Here is a 21,712-nt window from a genome sequence, read left to right as displayed (position 1 = left end):
CGAGCTCACACCAGATCCAGGAGACAGGAGATGACAAGTCAGGGGGTGGGGAGGAAAGAGAGAAGCTAGGTGAACCTAGGGCGGGAGTGTTTTTATTGAGGGGGTGTGAGATGCCTTTGAAGGGATAGCTGCCTTTGCTCAGGACTTAGGGGTTTTATCTGTAATATCCCCTAGCCTGTCAAGGTGTGAATCCTGACCTGTTTATTCCCTGACTAATTTGTTATCTTACTTTGACCCCTGACCAGCCTCATTCCCTGATCCATGAATCTTTTCCTGTCTGTAAACCCCAACCTGCTGGTAGCTCTAGACTGTCTAAAAGCTCATAATTCATCTATGACCCTTTATAATCTTGTAACATATTTACCATACTCCTCTCACTGTCTGTGACCTCTGGCTTGTGACTCCTTATCCAATTTATAACCCCTGGCACCTGTCTGCAAACTCCTGACTATCTAGGAGCCCCGACATGGTCTGTGAGCCTCCTCCTCAATTGCCTTGGACACAGCAACCAGGAGGTAATCAGGCTGTCTTAATAGCAGCTCACTTTAGATGTCCTAGGCATTTAGAAATAAATTTTAATTGGGGAAATCAGGCGAAGGCTTGGGGAATTTCCCTGCCTCTCTAACCAGGAGAAAATGGAGGCCAGAAGAAACATCTGACGTCCCCCAGCCCAACCTTTGTAGCATAGACTAAGGAGAGGTAAGGGGTCATTTTAAGCCCTGCAGGGGTCCTGCCATCAGCTTCTACATCCCATTCTCTGAATAATCCAGACAAGTCCAGGCTGCTGAGGGATTCAGAAATGGGGACACATGGGCCATTTGATAAATACTGGTAGCTTTGAGGCAGTGTACTTGGGGCTTGCACACTCGGAGCCTCACACACTTGAGAACTTACATACTCACTTGAGGTCTTCCTTCATGGCTCCACATGCAAACAGACTTTGCTACCAAATTGTCCATATTTCTCATGCATTGCCCTATCTAGGGCCATGTGGGAGAGGCAGTGCGGTACTGGGCTTGGGATCAGGAGAGATCTAAATTCAAATCCTGCCTCAGACACTTCCTAGCAATGAGACTGAGAGCAAGGTACATAGCTCTCTGAGCTTGTTCCCTCAGTGTAAAATGGAGATGATAATACCTGTGGTCCTTCCTACGCCATGGGGCCATTGTGAGGGCCAAGGGAGATAACAGATGTACAATACTTTGCCAACTTCAGAGCACAAGAGAACAAATGTCAGCTATTATCAGGGTTTTGTGGTCCTGGGGTAGCAACCTCTCCTCTCATCACAACCCTCTCTTCTCCCCTCCCTACCTCAGGGGCTCAGTCAAGGAGGTTTGGGGAGGGAGCAACCCAGGGATCCAAAGGACTGACTGGATCCAAGGCCACCTCCAAGGCCTGGGGTTGGGGTGAGATGGGGAGGGCTCTCTGGGCCTTGGGATCAGAGACACACCAGGTACAGGTGCTGGGGCTTGTGCCTTCAAAAGGGCAGTGGGGCCCAGGCTGGGGTGTGGGGTTGAGCAGGTTCCCAGTGGCCCTGGGCTATGTTGAGTTCCTTGATGAACCCATTCCTGCAGGACTGAGGGAGGCAAAAGGGAGAAACCCAGGCATATTGGGCAGGGATGACTTTAGACTGGCCAGAGGACCTAGTGTGGGTGCTTTGGGATCATTCTGCCTCTGACCCCCAGTGTAGTTGTGTGAAAGTGAGCGATTCACTCTTCAGAGGCTTCAGCAGAGGTGAGAATTAGGGAGGAGGATGTGGGAGGTGAGGTGTTGCCTGAGAAACCACAAGACACTGGTGTAGATTTATAAAAAAGGAGAGGGGAGGACCTAGGACCAGGGTAGGGTGAAGAGTGGCTCACTCAGCTGTAGGGCCGGCCCGGGAGCAGCACCGGGGCCTCCGCATACTCTGCAACAGGGCCCTGAACAAGCTGGGGGGGGCGTTTGGCTTCCCCAGGCCGGGGGCCACCTCTGAGAGAGCCAGCCCGAGTGCTAGGTAGCTGTGACCCAGATGGTCCCCCTTGCCGCCCATGCTCCTCGATCTGCTTTTCCAGGTGCTTCTGGATGGCCATGCCTAGCACCTCTACCTCCATGGAGGCCCCGTACACCTCCCATGTCATGCCCTTCTCATCCCAGCTGACCTCCCGCACAGGCTCAGGCGCTTCCTCAGCTGCTCGCACCTGTACTTCTGGATATGAGGAGTGGGGTGATGTGGTCACTGGGGTCATGGGGCCAGTGGCTACTGATCGGGTCTCCACACTCATAGACACCTGCATCTCTACATCCTTCTTGGATAGCAGTAGGCCAGGACTCCGGGAAGCTGGAGCATTCTGAGCACTGGGTTGGAAGCTGAAGGTTGTGGGGCCTGAACCATCCTGGGGAGTCATGGGGCTCACTGCCACAGACACGCAGACAGCACGTGTATCTGCCTGGGTGCCAGCATCCTGTTGTGGAGTGCTCACATCCCAGGATGGCACCTTAGTGAAATTATCCCTAGTCCTGACTTCCCTGACTGGAGTTGGACCCACTCCTTTCTGTGGAGCTCCAGGAAGCTCCTGGATCCTCTCTGGGGTCAGTGGGATTTCCTCTGCTCCAGCCTTGGCAGGGTCAGCTGGGTTCATTTTCTGTAGGGCTGATTGTGGAGAGCACCCTGATGACCATCCTTGGCTTGGGGATGCAGATGCTGTTTTTTGAGATTCCTCTGTGATGGCTTGGGTCTCAGGAACCTTCACTGAAGGGGTTTCAGGTCCAGTGGCGAGGAGAGTTGCTGCTGCCTTGTGGCTGAAGTCAGGCTGGGTGTCCTGGGGTGCTCCATAAATAGCCATTTCTTTGTTCAATCTCTGGGAGTCAGAGAAAGGCATTGTTTCTGATTTAGGGCAGGCTGAGCTCTGACTCGAGGTTTCTGGGAGAAGTTCTTTTGAGGCTGGAGACTTCTTAAAGGACACAGGGTCTGCTTTTCCCAAAGACATAGCATCCAGTTCCTCCATGGACATAGGATTTACCTTCTCCAAAGGCTTGGGATCCACCTTATTCAAGGGCAGGGGATCCAATTGCTCTGAAGACACAGAGTCTCCCTTCTTCGAGGATGTGAGTTCTGCCTTCTCCAAGGGTACAGGATCAACCTTTTCCATGTGTCTAGAATCTGTTTTCTCTGGAGACATTGGATCTACCTTCCCCAAGGACATAGGATCTACTTTGTCTGAGGGAACATGATCCACCTTCCCTGAGGAGACATAATCTGTCTTCCCCAAAGACATAGGCTTCACCTTGTCCAAGGAAACATGATCCACCTTCCCCAAGGGGACAGAATCTGCATTCCCTAAAGACATGAGATCTTCCTTCTTCAGGGACATGGGATCTGTCTTCCCCAAAGGGATGGGATCTGTCTTTCCTGACAGCATAGGCTCTATCTTTCCCGAGGGAATAGCTTTTGCTTTCTCTGAGGAAATAGGATCCGCATTTCTGAAGGGCACAGAATCCACTTTCTCTGGAGAAATGGAAGTTGCCTTTCCCAAGGATGCTAGATTGACTTTTCCTAAGGATGTGAGATCTACCTCCACAGAGCACATGAGATCTGCCTTCCCTAAAGGCACAGGATCCACTTTCCCCAGAGATGTGGAATCTACCTTCCCTAAGGACACAGGATGTACTTTCCCTGCACACATGAGATCTGCCTTTCCTGAGGCAATGACATCTTCCTTCAGCAAGGTCCCAGGGTCCATTTTTCCCTGGGACATGGAATTCGCCTTCCCTGAGGCCACAGAATCTACTTTTCCTGAAGACAAAGAATCTGTCTTTCCTGAAGCAATGACAACTTCCTTCCCCAAGGACAGAGAATCCACTTTCCCTAAGAACACAGGATCTGTCTTCCCAGAAGGTATAGAGTTTGCCTTCTCTGAGAATGAAGGATCTGCTTTCCCTAAGGAAATGCGATCCATCTTTCCCATAGACAGAGGATTTGCTTTCCCCTGGGTCAAGGGATTTGTTTTCCCTGAGGATGCAGGATCTACATTCTTCAGCGACACAGGACCATCCTTCTTCAGTGATGCAGGGTCTGATCTTCCTGAGGACAAGGGATCCTTCATCCCCATGGAGGTGGAATCATTTTTTTCTGAGGACATGGGATCCATGCTCTCCAAAGTGACAGAATTTATTTTCCCCAAGGGTGTAGGATCCTTTTTCTCACAGGACACAGGATCTGGCTTCCCTGAGGTTGAAGCTGGCAGCAGGCCTGAAGTTTCTATTATAGCTTCTTCTTGGGGTGGCTCTTCTGGTAGCCCCAAAGTGGTCTCTTTCTCTGACTCCTCTTTTCCCCTGGTGGCCCAAGTTGGAGAGGGGCTGGAGCACTTGGAATCAGAGGAGCAAACCAGGGAGATCCCACTAGGACCCAGTTCTTTTGGACTCAGTGGTAATTGTTTCTCTGATCCAGATGCCAATTCTGCAGGCCCACAGGAGTGGGTAGGTCCCAGACTCACCTCTGAGGCCTCCTTCTTGGGATGAACTTGGGGCTCGGAGCTGGCTGCTTCACTAGGGAGGCCCAGCTCACTCACACAGCAGTTCCTCATAGCGAGGTCTGCTGTTTGGCAGCTCCTAACCTGATCACACAGAGAGGCAGACTGAGCTACTTGTGGCAAGTGGGGCCCAGGTTCTTGATGTAACAGCTGCAGGCTGGCTGTCTCTTTAGTGCTGCCCATCTTCCCACAAGCCCTTGGCCATAGTCTATCCAACGGCTGTCCAATGGTTCTGAAACAGAGGGCAAAGGAGGCTATTCAGACTTAGAACCCTGAGTTGTGAAAGAATCATCCAAATCCTACCTCTTCCTTCAAGGCCCACCTCTTCCTTGAAGGCTTTCCATCTTCCAGCCCACACAGATTTATTCCTTTTCTGACCTCCCACCTAGCTCAACCCCATACCATTTAATTTGTCCCTTGATTATTAAGTAATGGTGGGGCAGCTAGGTGGCACAGTGGATAGAGTACTGGGCTTAGAATCAGGAAAACTCATCCTTATGAGTTCAAATCTGGCCTCAGACACTTACTAGCTGTGTGACCCTGGCCAAGTCACCTGCCTCATTTTCTTCATCTGTAAAATGAGCTGGAGAAGAAAATGGAAAACCATTTTAGTATCTTTGCCAAGAAAATCTCAAGCAGGATTTAAGACAAACCCACAAAGAGCTGGACATGACTGAAATGACTAAGAAACAAATAAAATAATGGCAGCTAGGTGGAACACTGGGTGGAGTGGCTGGACCTGGAGTCAGGGAGACCTAAGTTCAAAACCAGCCTCAGACATTTACTAGCTGTGTGACCTTGGGCAAGTCACTTTATGTCTGTTTGTCTCAGTTTCCTCAGCTGTAAAATGGCCACAATGGCAGTATCTTTTTTTCCTGGGTTGCTGTGAGGATCAAATAAGATATATATATATATATAATATTATTAAATACTATTTATAAAGTACTTAACAGTCATACATACAAGCAGTAGATTCGGACTACTAACTTCAGTCTGGCCAGCTATATTACCTATAATAACAGGTCACATTTCTATAGTACTTTAAAGGCATTATCTCATTGGACCCTCACATAAAATGTGTGAGGGAGGTAGTGTAAAAGTATGATTGCTCCCATGTTATAGATCATAGAATCATAGGATTTTGAACTAGAAAGAATCTAAGAGATCACATAGTCCAGGGGTTCTTAACTTGGGGTCCATGAACTTAAATAAATATTTTGATAACTATATTTCATATAATTGGTTTCCTGTTTAACCCTAATTATTATATATGTGTGTGTGTGTGTGTGTGTGTGTGTGTGTGTGTGTGTGTGTGTGTGTATATATATATATATTTAAAGACATTAATCTCTGACCTGGTTCAACCTTCTCAATGAACAAATGCAGAAAGCAAGGTTCAGAGAGGGGGGAAAGATCTTGTCTAAGGTCACACAGGTGGTCAATTGTGGGCAAATCAGGTCTTATCACCCTAAATTCAGTGTTCTTTCCCTTAGCATATATGTGTGTGTGTGTGTGTGTGTGTGTGTGTGTGTAGGGAGTTGTAATAGATATATATGTGTAACACATCCATTTTGCTGCCTCTTTGTATCCTATATTGATACATACCTGAGTTCAAATTCAGTCCCAGATACTTCCTAGCTGTGTGATCCTGGCCAAATTACCTAGCTGCTATCTGCCTCAGTTTCCTCATCTGTAACATTGGGATAATAATAGCACCTACTTGCTAGGGTTGTTATAAAGACCAAATGAGATACTATTTATAAAGTGCTTTGTGTACCTTAAAGCATTATATGAATGCTAGCTATTATTATTATTATGTTTATCTATCATCATCCAATTCATTTAATAGAGGAAGAAATGTGATATAGTGGAATGAACACTGGCTTTAGGGGACCTGGGTTTGAATCTTAGCTCTGTCACTATGTAATACTGAGTAAATCACTTAACCCCTTTGGGTCTCAGCTTTCTCATCTGTAAAATGAAAAGTTTGGAATAGCTGGAGCCCTAATAAACAATTCTAGTACCTTGGGGGAAAGAAGTGAGAAAGTTACCTTCATATAAACTTTTAAGTCAAATTAAGTTCCAGGGGGGACGGAAAGACAGAGACCTCATACCTCAGGGCAGTAGGCGCTATGGGAACAGGGGTGGGAATAGACAATGGCTGAGGTGAGAAGGCCAGAGAAGGATGCCGAATGAGAGTCTGGGAAAGCAAGCACTATCTATCAGCTTCCTATTTTAGCTATTATTTTTAACCAAGTTCTAAGCTCAGTTATTCTCCCTTTTGAAGAAGGAAGGTTTGTCAGCAGTCTAAATTTTGGTTCCCTGGCACAAAGCCCTTACTCAAAGTTATACTTAATTGTCTTGGGAACAGATGATCCCAAAGGTCCTTTCCTAAAACCTAAAATCCTAAACATTTACTGAAGCCAGCATATAGACAGGAAATATCAGATTGAGCACAAGAGAGGATACAAAGATGTAAGGGATGAGGTATCCCATGCACGAGCCAAGCATGACCCTCTCTTGCTCAGATATTTTGAGTCAAAGTACTGAGTTTCAGGGAGATTAGTCTGGCCTCTGTAGCCGGTCTGTGAGCTCTGATGCAGTTAATGAAGCAGTAAGTGATCACACCCTCTGCTAAAGGATTCCTTGTGTTGTATCACTGCAGGTCTGATCATCTTGCTCTGCTGTTCAATAAACTCCAATGGCTCCCTGTTGCTTCTAGGATCAAACATAAACTCTGTTTGGTTTTTAAAGACCTTCACAACTTGGCTCCAACCCACCTTTCCAACTTCATTAAACATTCTCCCTCTTCCAACATTCTAAGGTCCAGATAAACTGTCTGCCTTCTCATTCCTCCAAGATGACACTCCATCTCTTATCTTTGCACTGGCCAGTCGCCACAGCAATGCTTTCCCTCCTTCACCTTCAGCTCTTAGAATCCTTTATTTTCTTCAAAACTCTCAAGTTCCTTCCCACCCATTCACATGAAGCCTCTCCTGCTGCCCCCAGCTGCTACTGCCCTTTAACTTATGTATTCTTTATACATGTTTATTAATGTACATGTTGCCTTTACAATAGAATATAAAGTCCTTGAAAACAGGACTGTTCCTAACACAGTGCCTGGCACAGAGTAGGCACTTAATAAATGCTTGTTGACTAAGTGATCAACTAGTCATCTTGGCACAATCAAGTTTCCTAAAGGCTCTGATAGCAGAGTTCAGACTCTGGCAAATCTTACTGAGATGGAAAGACAAAGGGTCTGGGGTAAGATCTGTGTATCTGTAGTCTGAGGCTCAGCTAAGTGTAGAAAAGCTCATCTCCAGAGGGTTGGCCCCAGGGACTTACCAAGAACTGTCTGCTAAGGCAAGGAGGTGTTGATATCTGCTTCTGGATGAGGAGGACCAACACCAGTGGAGGACCAACAGGTCATTCACCGTACTGAGGTAGTAATCATTGGGAGACTATGTAGACCCATCACTAAAGTCCAAGGATGGGAAACATCCGGGTGTCAGATGTTGCAAAGCTTTTCCTGAATAAACAATAGCTAACATTTATGTAGCACTTTCTGTGTACTACATCTCCTATAAACAGACAAATGGGTCAAAGGGAGCCAGAAGTTAGAAGAAGCTAATATTGAACTAGGACAATGATTTTCTATACTGGAATGGGAGTTTTGAGGAAAAGAGACCCAACTAGGGCTCTACCGAGGCCTCTACTGAACTAGGCTAGCATCCATACCACATGGTGCCAACTGTCTGGTGACGGTGGAGGAAGAGGACACTCTGATAGATAAGGACCTGTAAAACGAAGTCTTGCAAGAGTACTTTTTATGCACAAAGAAACCTTATTTCTTTTAATTTTATTTATTAATTTATTCTTGACCTAGTAACTATTTGTCTCCATGTCTCTAGTCTTTCTCTTCTTCAATCTGGTCCTCTACTAGTGCCAATGGATATTCCTAAAACATAAATTCCCATCCTCAAAAACTTCAACATTTTCTACTGCAGCTGTCAAATTCTAATCCCAGCCTTTTACAGCCCCTTGTCCCCCAGTGTGACTCTCACCCACTTGTCCCATTTTATTTCATATTATTGCCTTTCACACATTTTCCATTCTAATCAAACTAGCCTGCTAGCTGTTCCCTGTACATGATATACAATCTCTCTCCTCTGTACGTTTGAACATATGATCCTCCATATCTGCACTCTTTCACCTCTACCTGATGGAATCCCTAATTTTCTACAAAGCCCAGCTCAGTCACCTTCTCTCTCCCTGCCCCCTTACTCTATGTTACTGTGTATATGCTTTGTATTTTCTTACTTATACACATTTTATATACCCCCAGTAGAATTTAAGTTTCTTGAGGACAGGTATAGTTCATTTTTGTTTTCATATCTTCAGTTTCTAGTACTTAGAGCCTCCTACTAGCACCTAGTAACTTGTACTAAGTATGCTACTTTTGCACATAATGATACTTCACAATTGATTATTGACTTGATCTGAATAATAATTCCAACTCTACAGTCCTTTACAGTTTGCAAAGCACTTTCCTCACAAGTGGTGAATGAAGTAGGCAGTGCAAGTATTATAATGCCACTTTACAGATGAGAAAACTGAGGCTCAGCAGTCAAGTGATCTGCCTGGGGTCACCTGGTTAGTAATTATCAGAACTGGGATTGTAGCACAGCTCTGAGGTTAGCACTCCTTCTACTACATCTCCTTCTGCCTCTACTTACTTTAAGAGACTGCAAAGTCTTTGATGTGACCACTCCTTTTGCTGACACAGACTGCATCTCCTGCATGTCTGAGTAGATGCTTGCATGAGTTGCTGAGGCCAAAAATAATTCATCCCCTGTGGCTTCCCTCCTGGGGACAAGACTTCCCATGATTAGCTAAGATGGTCCTAATATGACCAACACAGAGCTACTCAGAAAAAAAAATTCCTGTAAATAAATATCCCCCCAAGACACACAAGGGCTCAGGAGGTCATATAAGTGTATGCATACAAGTGTGTATGTGCATGTGTATTCATGTATACATGTGTGCATGCATGGTGTGTAAGAGGGATAGACAGCTCCAGAAAGAGAGAGAAAGATAGACACCTCTTTCAGTGAATGGGTGGTGATCATTGCTAAATGATAAAGGTGGGAAACCTCTTAGGTATGAAAAATGGCTGGGCCCAGGAAATTAAATGAACATAGTCATGTAGAAATATGTATATGACCTAGCAGGCTCCATAGCTGACAGGTTTTGGAATAGTCAGAGTGCTCATCTCCAGTCATAAAAAGGCACAGGGAATCTCCAGGAACTCTCTCTATTTATTAAAAACTTGTTAATTAGAATTATATAGAATGTCAGAGTTGGGAGAGAAATTAGAATATGGAAAGTTAGAGCTAGAAAGGACTTTGAATCAAAAAACACAAAATATCAGAGCTGGCAGAGTGGGGAGGGAGCTTAGAATATAGAATGTCAGTGCTGGAAGGAAAGTTAAAAACTAGAACATAAAATGTTATATTGTTTCCTTTTTGTCTTTTTTCCTAGCCTATTGCCTTCACATAGTGCTTATTAATAATCTCAAACTGAATTGGATCAGAGGTAGGGGAGACCTCAGAAAACAGAACATAGAATGACTGAGCTGAATGAGACCTTAGAACATAGAATGTTAGAGCTGGAAGAGAGCTTCAAACATAAAATGTCAAACCTACAAGGAACTTTAGAATATTATTATAGCTTGTGTTTTAATAATCCATTTATATAGGACTTTGTTCTTGTTCAGTCATTTTCAGTTGTATCTGATGCTTTAAGACTCCATTTGGGATTTTCTTTCATTTTAAAAAATCTTATTTAATATTTTATTTGTTCCCAATTATATATAAAAACAATTTTAACATTCTTTTAAAAATTTTTTGAGTTCCAAATTTTAAACTTTTAAATTTTCAATTCCAAATTCTTTTCCTTCTGCCCCTCCCTCCTCATTGAAAAGGCAAGCAATTTGACATAGCTTGTACATGTGTATTCATGTGGGTATCATCCATGTAAGTCATTCTATGAAAGAAAACACAGACGAAAATCTCAAGAAAAATAAAGACAATAAAGAAAAAGTATCTTAGATCTGCACGCAGGATCTACCGGTTCTTTCTCTGGAGATGGAAGCACCTTTCATTATAAATCCTACAGAATTGTCTTGGATCATTGTATTACCAAAAATGGCTAAGTTATTCATAGTAGATCATCATACAATATTGCTGTTACTGTGTACAATGTTCTCCTGGTTCTGCTCATTTCACTTTGCTTCAGTTCATGTAAGTCTTTCCATGTTTTTCTGACAGCATCCTGCTCATCATTTCTTAAAGCACAATAGTATACCATCACAATCATATACAACAACTTACTCAGCCATTCCCCAATTGATGGACTTCCCCTAAATTTCCAATTCTCTGCCACCACTAAAAGAGCTGCCATAAATATTTCTGTACATATAAGTCTTTTTCCTTTTTCTATCACTCTAGGATACAGACCTAGTAGTGGTATTGCTTGGTCAAAGGGTTTTATAGCCCTTTGGGTGTAGTTATAAATTGCTTTCCAGAATGGTTGAATCAGTATACAACTTCACCAATAGTATATTAGTGTTTTAATTTTCCCACATCCCCTGCAACATTTGTCATTTTCCTTTTCTTTCATATTAGCCAGTCTGACAGTTGTGAGGTAGTAGCTCAGAGCTTTTTTTTTAATTTACATTTCTCTCATCAATAGTGATTTAATGCATTTTTTATATGACTACAGATAGCTTTGATTACTTTGTCTGAAAACTGCCTGTTCATATTCTTTGACCATTTATCAATTAAGGAATGGTTCTTATTTCTAGAAATTTGATTCAATTTTCTATATACTTGAGAAATGAAGCCTTTATCAGAGAAACTCACTATAAAATTTTTTTCACAGTAACGATTACGAAGTATATGTTTCCCTCCATCCTATTTTCCGTTTATCCTACTCTTTTTCTCCTTTTACCCTGTCCATTCTCAAAAGTGTTTTGCCTCTGACTTTTACCACTCCCAAACTGCCCTCTTTTCTGTCAGCTCCTCCCCTTGTCTCATCCTCTTCCCTTCCTACTTTTCTGTATGGTAAGATAGATTTCTATACCCAACTGAGCATGTATATTATTCCCTCTTTGAGCCAATTCCAATAAGAGTAAGGTTCATGTGCTCCCCTCCCACCTTCCCCCATTTCCCCTTCCACTGTAAAATCTCTTTCAGGCCTCTTTTATATCAGATAATTTATCCCATTCTACCTGTCCCAGTGCACTCCCCTTCTCCTGGTGCATTCTTCTTTCTCATCCCTTCATTTTATTTTTTTAGATAATCATACCATCATTTTCAACTCACACCTCTGCTTTTTGTCGATGTGTACTCCTTCTAACTGTCTTAATAATGAAAAAATTTTTAGGAGTTATAAATGTCATTTTCTCATGTAGGAATATAAACAGTTTAACCTTATCAAATCCCTTATGATTTCTCTTTTCTGTTTACCTTTTTATGCTTCTTTTGCATCTTGTATTTGCAAGTCAAATTTTCTATTCAGCTCTGGTCTTTTCATTCGGAATGCTTGAAAGTCCTCTATTTCATTGCACATCCATTTTTTCCCTGAAAGCTTATACTCAATTTTGATAGGTAGGTGATTCTTGGTTTTAATCTTATCTTGTTTGCCCTCTGGAATATTATATTCCAATCTCTCTGATCCTTTAACATAGAAAGTGTTAAATCTTGTGTGGCCCCATGGTATTTGAATTGTTTCTTTTTTGCTCCTTGCAGTATTTTCTCCTTGATCTGGGAGTTCTGGAATTTGGCTATAATGTTCCTGGGAGGTCCCATTTTGGGATCTCTTTCAGGAGGTGGTTGGTGAATTCTTTCAATTTCTATTTTGCCCTCCAGTTCTAGAGTATCTGGGCAGTTTTTCTCCATAATTTTTTGAAAGATGATGTCTAGGTTCTTTTTTTGATCATAACTTTCAGGTAGTCCAATAATTCTTAAATTATCTTTCCTGGATCTATTTTCCAAGTCAGTTGTTTTTCCAATGAGATATTTCATATTTTCTCCTATTTTTCCATTCTTTTGATTTTGTTTGATTGTTTCTTGATGTCTCATAGTCATTAGCTTCCATTTGCCCAATTCTAACTTTTAAGGAATTATTTTCTTCAGTGAATTTTTGTATTTCTTTTTCCATTTGGACAATTCTGCTTTTCAAGGTATTCTTCTCTTCATTGGATTTTTGTACCTCTTTTTACCATTTGATCTATTCTGTTTTCTAAAGTGTTATTTTCTTCACTATTTTTTGTGCCTCCTTTACCAAGCTGTTGACTCTTTTTTTCATGATTTTCTTGTTTTATTCCCATTTCTCTTCCAAATTTTTCTTTTATCTCTCTTACTTGATTTTTTAAAATCCTTTTTGAACTCTTCCATTGCCTGAGACCAATTCATGTTTTTCTTTGAGGTTTTGGATGCAGGAATTTTGACTTTGTTGTCTTCTTCTGAGTGTGTGTTTTGATCTTCCTTGTCACTATAGTAACTTTCTATGGTCAGAATTTTCCTGTTTGCTCATTTTCCAGCCTATTTCTTGACTTTTAACTCTGTGCTAAAGTGGGGCTCTGTTTTCCAAGTGGAAGGGGCACTGTCTCAAACTTCATGTTTTTTGTGCAGCTCTTTTCAGAGGTAATTCTATAAGTTTTTGGCTGTTCCAAGGTGATATGATCTAGGGAGAGGTGTGTTTACCACTTTCCTGTATAGTGCACTGGTTTGTGAGCAACCTCAAGGACTCTTTTCAACCCTGGACCTGTGACCAGAGTCCCTGCTCCCCTCTGGCTGCATGCTCTGCTGTACTAGTGCTCTTCCTCACACTGGGACTAAGACCCAGGATTCTGACCCAGGTCCAAGTATAGGCAATATAACAGTCCTGACCATAGTGCCAGCAAAAGGACCCCTGTAAATCTCCTTCTGACCCATTGCTTGATCCCCTTACCGTCTGTGGGCTGAGAGGTCTGGAAACCACCACTGATGCCACCGATTCAGTCACTGTGAGGCCTGCTCCTGGTTTGCTGGGGTCTGGTCCACACTGCTGGACTGCATTCCTCTCTCACCTTGATGCAACAGACCTTTCTTGCTGACCTTCTAAGTTGTCTTGGGCTGAAAAATCATTTTACTCCATCTTCTTGTGGGTTCTGCCAACTCTAGAATTTGTTTAGAGTCATTATTTAAAGATATTTGGAGGGGTTTTGGGGAGAGCTCAGGTGAGTTCCTGCATTTACTCTGCCATCTTGGCTCCACCTCCCCATTTGGGGTTTTCTTGGCAAAGATACTGGATTGGTTTGTCATTTCTTTCTCCACCTTATTTAACAGATGAGCAAACTGAGAGAAACAGGGTTAAGTGACTTGCCCAGGGTCACGCAGCTAGTAAGTGTCTGAGTCTGGATTTGAATTCAGGAAAATGAGTCTTCCTGACTCCAGGCCCACCACTCTATCCACTGAGCCATCTAGTTGTCCTTGCAAAGACATTAATATGTCAACCCTTCAAGGACTTGTGATTTCATCAATATGGTTATTTCTTCCATCAATATAGATTGTGACTTCTCCATGACTTAGATGGCCTTTGAGAGTCTCTGTGACAAAAAAAAAATCACCACACAGACAACCTGATGATAGTTCATTTCAAATGGAACTAGGTTGGTCTTTACACAATAGACATACCATCAGTACCTGACATTCTTCCACCTTGGTGAGACCTGTCAGAATATGTATTTCATTTGCTTAGCCTTCAAGAATCCATGGTCACATGCACACTACTAAGAGGTACTGTAGCAGGACTTAATTAGAAGCACATAATCATAGCTTATATGCTTTGAGGTTTATGAAGTACTTTCCTATAACAAGCCTATGAGGTGAAGTACAAATATTATTATCACCATTTTATAGAGAAGAAAACTGAGGCTCAGAGGTTTAATGACTCACCCAGGTTCACAAGCTAGTTTTGGAGACTTAAATTTCTTATGTCAAGGTCTGATTTCATTCTAACATGGATATTTAGAACATTAGAGTTGGAAGAGACTTTAGGGATTATGAAGTCCACTACCCCTCCCCTGCCCCCATTTCACAGATGAAAGAACTGGGGCCCAGAGAGGGTAAGGAAGTTTTCTAAGGTCACCTGGCAAGAAATAAACAGAGATAACCACATGACCCTAGCATGTGCAAATCCCCAACCTAGGACTTGACCAAGACACTAAAACTTAGAATCATGGTTTTGCTTGTTTCAGGGTGGGGTAGGGTGAAGTTGAGACTAGATCTGTGATTTCATCAGTTTAGGGAACTTCTAATGATCCAATTCCCTCTACCAATGCATATTAGCACTTCCTCTAGAACTCAGAGCCTCATAGAGTTGCCTGTGGCATAGAGAGGTTACATGACGTGACCAGGGTCACTCAGGCAGGATACAGGATGTCCCCAAAATCTTAAAGCTGTAACTTTAAATTGCACTATGACTTTTAGATCACCCTGTATTTCAGAGTCAAGATTTGGACATGGGTCTTCCTGACTCTAAGAATATCTCTTTCTATGCTTAACCATGCTTCCTGCCTAGAGATTTTTCAAATAAGTCTGTGTGATTCAACCAACTAAGTCCCAGAGCCTTGACCATCCACAGACTTCTCCAGTGGCCTTATTTCCTCTTTCCCCCTCCATCCCAAAAGAATTACTTTAATTCTTGAGCCCCCAGGGAATATTTTTTAAAAGGCAGAGCCTAGCCTAAAGGCAACAGACTTTGTACATTTTTAAAATGAAGGGATCAGACTATATGATCTCTATAGTCCACTTCAACTCTAACCTTCTAGGAAATTCTGTGTGAATCTTTGCTCCAATTTGACCACAACTAACTAGATGATTTGAGATAGGTCCTTCTGTGTCCAGACCACCCTGGACCTCCTTGATCCCAACTGCACACTAGGCCCATGGAAGGATGTAGCTCTTCAGGAAAGAATCTTCCCATCCTATATGCTTCCTTCTGGTCTGAATTCAACCCTGGTCAGCAACCTCTTGCACTCTGACGTATGGGAGAAGGGATATCACAAAATTATAAAATTTAGAACTGGACAGAGGCATCAGAGATCATTCTCACTTAACCCCTTCATTTTACAGATGAGGAAACTAATACTTGTAGAGGTGATGTAAGAGGTGTTTGGTTGTAAGGGAAGTATGGTGTTGTAGAAAGAGCATCACCCTTATACTTAGAGAACCTGGATTTGAATCCTGGTCAAACTACCTTGTATGACTCTCAGGAAGTCTCCTCACTGTTCTGAGTCAGCTATTTCCTCATCTATAAATCTCTGCCTTGCACTACTCACAGAATGATGGTATAATAATGATAGCACATATTTATATAGTGATTTTAGGCTTATAAGAATTTTCCTCACAAAACTCTTTGAAATAGGCAGTGCAAATATTCTCATTTTACAGATGAGAAAGCTGAGGTTCAGAAAGAGGAAGTGACTTGCCTTTGGTTGCAAAGCTAGGAAATGATGGAGATTGAGTGAGGTAATGGATGCAAAGAGCTTTGTAAATTTCAAAGTGCTATATAGATGTCAGCTACTATTACTGTTATTCAAGATGATGATTCATTGGACCCCACTTAGTGATATAGCCTATTCCTTCACCTCACACTAGTCAAGCATGGAATTTCTCTCATTGGAAGATACCAATGAACCAGGGTAGGCTATTATAGGAGGCCAGTTCACTAAAAGATCTGGGGGGGTGGTAATTAGTGCACTGCAAGCTCAGTATAAGTCAGTAGTAGGACATGGTAGTCAAAAAAGTGACTACAGTTTTTAGACTGCATTAAAAGAGCCAAAATGTCCGGAACAATAGTCCTGCTGTCATCTACTCAGGTCAGACCACATTTTATTAAGGACAAGAGGGAGGTGATTAAAATAGTGAGGAGACTCAAACCCATGCCTGTGAAGATCAGTTGAATGAACTAGGTATCTTTAGCCTGGACACAAGAAGACTTTGGAGGGAATAGCTGTCTACAAATATTTGCAGAGCTTCATAGGAAATAAGGATTTGATATTCTCTGCTTAGTTCCAGGGGACAGAATCAGGAGCAATGTCTGGAGGTTGCAGATAGGCAAATTTAAGTTTCGTGTAAGGACAAAAATTCCAAGTCATCTAGAAGAGGAATGGGTTGCCTTGGAAGGGAGTGAGTTCCTCAACAATGGAAATCTGGTTGACACTCCATCAAGGAAATTGTGCCTTAAATAACTTTGTGCCTCTCCCAAGGTCTGGCATAGGGATCTATACATTATTGGTGTTTGTTAAATGTTTACTGAACTGAAGAAACCAAAATGATATGAACAAATGTACCAAAATACGATGTTTGGAATTCATGTATAATTTCAGCTGGCATTAGCACAGCTTTATGCTATTATTCTCTTCCTTCTACCTACTCTTTCCTTCCTTCCTTTTTCAGTCCCTAGTTCCAACCATCCTCTCAATGACAGCCCCCAAATAACATTCTAGGGAAGACAACCAGTAAGGTGAGATATTTACAGTATGGTGAGACTTGTCATACAAGGGAATGATTGAAGGAAATGAAGATGTTTAGAAGAGGATCATCTTCTAATTTATTTTAGTCATAGTCATGATTTAGAATAATAGAATGCTAGATTTAGAGTGGAATGGACCATACAGCTCATCTAGTCCAATGAGATCTAGATGAGATCCAGAGAGGGGAAAGGATTTTCCAAAGGTCAAAAAATAGTAGTAGTAGTTATCAGCCTTCTTTCCATTGTACCACACTGCCTTCTCTCTGAGCAGCTGTCATGCAGAAAAAGAATAAGATTTATTCTGCTTAGTGCCAGAGGGGAAGTTGAGGCACATACAAGAGAGTCAGTGTTTGACTTGATGTGAGGAAAAATTTCCTAACAATTAGAGCTCTCCCAAAGAAACAGGCTTTCCTCACAAGGTAGAGTCTCACCCAGCATTGTAGAGCTTTAAGAAGAGGCTGGATGACCATTTGTCAGGGATATTATAGAAATACATGTTAGACATGTGCGTCCTTTGAAGTCCTTTCCAGCTCTGAAATCATGTAAGTCTATGATTCAACTATTCCCATCCCTTCTATCACTCTCCTCTTCACAGCAGATAAACAGGTTGTGCTGTTAAACTATTTGTCATTGAGACAATGTAAGGGAAGTCTTTGGGATCTGTTTCCTTAAAGGCTTGATGACTTATTAGCTTCCAGAAAGCTTAGGGCTCCCTTTGTTCCTCAGCTGAGTGACCCTTGGCTAATCACTCTACCTTCAGGGACTCTCAGCTTCCTCATCCATTAAATGTAGCTAATGCTGGTACTTCTGAACTCCCTGAGGCGCTACAGAGGAAACACCCTGGAAATCTTAAAATGTTGTAGAAATATGAACTCTTATGATTATCCTGTGCCTCTAAGATTCTATAGCCCCGCCCCTTCTCTACTTCACTGTTTAAAGAGGGCAATCTAGCTGGCTTCCCAGCCACACCAGGCATAGGGTAGTTGTAGGAGCCCAAACCTGTCCTCTCTTGGGAACCTAATTCTGCTGGTAACAGAGACCTGAGTAGAGGGCATCACTCATGAATTTTTCTTGGCTCCCCAGTATGTGGTAGGTGGAGGTTAAGGCTTAGAGATCTTCAGGGAAGGCTCAGAGCAAAAGCCTCATCTCTTTCAGGAAGCCTGGTGACTTCCTGAGTGTAAATTCCAGAGGGCTCTAGCATGGAGCTAGATAGTGTATCTTGTTAGCATGAGATGGAATATATGACAATATATATGAGTGGATGGGTGAAGCTGAGTGTGTGTGTGTGTGTGTGTGTGTGTGTGTGTGTGTGTGTGCGCATACATGTTATGGTTAGTATGAGTTCGTGCCTATTATCATGAAGAGTGGATGAATATATGTGGAAGCAAGGTCCATCTGTGTATCTGAGCCAGGGGTATACTGTGAAAGTATATGGGAATATATGTGATAATTGGTAATTATGTATGTGGGGGGGTCATAGCGAGGGGAAAAAGTGTACATGTCTGTGTGCATATGACATTGAATTTAACCATCTGTGAGGGGGTAGATGGGTATATGTGATAGGTTATATGATGTAGCCATCTATGAAGACCAGAGTGAGAGGAAGCAGAGATAGATGTGTAATTGTGTGTGACAGCATGAAAGGTGGGGAAGCATATGTGTGACTGTGTGTATGTGTCACAGTAACTAAGAGTGTCAAAATGAGGGTCAGAAGCATCAATAGGAAAGGATGTATGAATGCATGTGATGGTATGACCACTGTATGAAGGGTAGAAATGTGTGAAAATGAGTAGCATTGTCATGGTATTTGTAATTATGAGTGTGAGTATGAGAGGGGTGGAAGTTAATAGTGATTTGGGGTGTGTGCGTGTGTGTGTGTGTGTGTGTGTGTGTGTGTGTGTGTGTGTGTGTGTGTGTAACCCTGTGTACCAGTATGGTATGGAAAATATCCTCATTAAGGGTGTGTATACATGCCTGTGATGGGATTGGAGAGTGGTTTTTTTTTTAAAGTGATTGTGTGCTTGTATATAGGAGAATGTGAGCCTCCAAGTGTTAGCATATGGGTGTCAAACCCTATTTAAAAAATATACAGAAGTGTGAACCTATTAGAATGTAAGTGTGAGTGTAGCTGAGAATGTGTGTACCATAGTGTGCAGCTATGTGTACAAGTGTGTAAACCTATGAGAATGTGGACATGTATGAGTGTATTTATTGGAGAGCAGAAGCTGGTGTGTGAGAGTGTACAGATGAATCCCCACCCCCAACCGCTGACAGAGTGTGAAGGGGCAAATTTCCCTCCCCTGTCCGCCCCCTAAGGTACTGACAAGTTGGGGACCAGCCCCCTGCCCTCCTTTCCTACACACCCCTTCCCCAGAGCAACACCCTGAGATAAGTGCATGAAAAACAAAGAGGAAGAATGAGGGGGGTAGCTGCCACACGTGTGTGCGCCATCCCTGGTACTAGATTGGGGTGGGGGGGAGACAAAGAGAGCAGTGATGCTCTTGGCTGTGGGGCGGAAGCAGCCCCGGCTTGGGGTAGAGGTTTGGCAAGGAGACGGTCTGGAAGGCAGCCACAAAAATTGCCCCCTCCCAGGCCTGGGATCCCTCCCCTTCTGCTGTTCTCGAATTTACACATGTGTGCATATGTGTAAAACGCATAAGGCTGAGCCCAACACAGGCACATATATGTGTCTGCACACAAGCACGCACATGGCACAGATCTCTAGCCTAGGGCCCTAGCTTCTGCTTCACACACAAGGAATGGGGGTGGGGGGTGGGAGAGGGGAAAGAGAAGAAACGGGTTCTTACCCCCATCTTCCTATCATCGGAAAGCAGGCAGCTGGGGCTGGACCAAGGGCCCTCCCAACTTTCAAGGTGAGGAGGGGGAAGAGGGAGAGTGTCAGGGGGAGGGGGCACCAAAGACTCAACCAGGACATATGCCTCCCCACCCTTCCCTAATAAACAGGAGAGTTAATACGGGCACTGAATCTTGAAACTAAGGAAGACAGGACTCTGGGGGAAATAGCCTGAGGCTACGGCCTTTGGGCCGGGGGTGGGGGAGAGGTAGGCTGAATGTTGCGGGGGTGGGGGTTGGGGGGAAAGACTGAGCTGGGGAGAACTGAATCGGGGGGGTGGTCTAACTGAGCCTTTGGAGGCCTGGGTGGGTCAGGAGTAGAGCCCTCATCCTCCACTCTGGTTCGGCCCACCTGTCCAGTCCGTGAGGACGCCCGGATAGGGGAGGAGGGCAAGGGACAGATGGGGGGGGTGTAGCGGCACAGTGAGTTAGGGCAGGGGCTGGGATAGGGTTACCTGTGCCCCTTTGGAGCAGCCCTTCCTCCTCCTCAGGCCGCCTCCACTGGGGTCCGGGAGCAGCGCCCGTCTCACCCGTGCCCAGTGCCCTGCTCCTCGCGCCCGCGGTCGCCGCTGCGCTGCTTCCTTCAGTGCCCAGGCTGGCGCCGAGCGCAGCTGTCAGCCCGCGCCCTCCGATGGAGCATGCGCGGGAAGCCGCTGCCTCGGAGACGAGCAGGACAGACGGGGGAGACGCGGGAGAGACTAGAAGAAGGAGGGAGGAAAGGAGGGAGGGAGGGAAGGAGAAAAGGGGGTGAGAGAGAGAGAGAGAGAGAGAGAGAGAGAGAGAGAGAGAGAGAGAGAGAGAGAGAGAGAGAGAGGAAAAGAGGGGGCTGAAGATATGGAGAGGGAGAGAGAAAAAGGAAGAGAGGCAGACAGAAGGATGGGCAACCAGGGGAAGGGAGAGGGCAAGGGAGAGAGAAGGGAACAGGGGTCTGTTTGTGACCCTCTGAACTAGGGCTAAATTCAGAGGAGGGAGAGGAAGCAGCATTTTGTATCTCTACAACTATAGAGTCATACTGCTCCCCTCACACAGATACCCCACCTCTACTCTCCTTTGTTCTAACTAGAGTTTTCCATCGGGAAAGAAAGCACTTTTCGTTACTGAGTCTGGGACAGGGTAGGGAATGAGGGGAAGAGATGATATGAGCCCAGACCTGCTTCTTGGATATGAACTGCTTGACATTTGCTTCACTAACCCCTTAACCTCTCCCCAACCCCCAGCCACCTCCAAAGGAGATACTAGAGGAAAATCAAGGAAATTGCCTGTATGGTTTAGCCCCCCCCATCCCCCCCCCCACCAATAGTCTGTGGCTAGAATTAGTCTGTGAGCTGATTGGATCAGAGTTCATTCTGAAACTAGAATTAGGACTATCTATGACCAAAGTCAGGGTTCAGTCTGAGACCAAGATTAGGGCTTAATGCCTTCACTATGACGCTACTCTCTGACCACCTTCATTCCACTGGAAACTTGGAATCTACCCTCTGGGTCTCCAGTTCTGAGAGGTGAGCTTTTGACTTCTCTTGCTAGGCCCCAGACTGTCATGACACTTCCCAGCTATCATCTCACTATACCCTGGTGAAGTTGCTCTTCCTCTTCCTCAGCTTTTTCCAGCAGTCCTTTATGTGCTGTTTCCTCCATTAGAATGTAGACTTCTTGAGGGCAAGTATTACATTGCTTACTTTATATCCACAGCATTAAGCATAGTGTCTGGCACACAGTGTTTAATAAATGAGCTGTTCATCTATCCACCAATCTAATTAGCAGGCCTAGTC

At 43.9% G+C, this 21,712-nt stretch overlaps 1 protein-coding gene across 1 annotated transcript; it reads right to left on the bottom strand.

Annotated features, from left to right (window-relative positions):
- Positions 1-453: 453 nt before the first annotated feature.
- Positions 454-20,630, bottom strand: GPRIN1 (G protein regulated inducer of neurite outgrowth 1). The gene is made up of 2 exons (XM_020998508.2): positions 20,399-20,630; positions 454-4,740 (listed from the first exon to the last, which is right to left on the bottom strand). The coding sequence occupies exon 2, from the start codon at positions 4,689-4,691 to the stop codon at positions 1,860-1,862; it is 2,832 nt and encodes a 943-aa protein (XP_020854167.1). The 5' UTR covers positions 4,692-4,740; positions 20,399-20,630; the 3' UTR covers positions 454-1,859.
- Positions 20,631-21,712: the final 1,082 nt, after the last annotated feature.

The sequence above is a fragment of the Phascolarctos cinereus genome, unplaced genomic scaffold (assembly GCF_003287225.1).
Source record: "Phascolarctos cinereus isolate Bilbo 61053 unplaced genomic scaffold, phaCin_HiC Scaffold_2;HRSCAF=192, whole genome shotgun sequence".
Classification (NCBI taxonomy): domain Eukaryota; kingdom Metazoa; phylum Chordata; class Mammalia; order Diprotodontia; family Phascolarctidae; genus Phascolarctos; species Phascolarctos cinereus.
Note: the sequence above shows the minus strand (reverse complement) of the source record. Positions and strands in the feature narration are given on the sequence as shown.

Bases quoted from the DNA above. Each gene is read 5' to 3' on its own strand.
- GPRIN1 (XM_020998508.2), bottom strand. From the start codon at position 4,691: ATGGGCAGCACTAAAGAGACAGCCAGCCTGCAGCTGTTACATCAAGAA.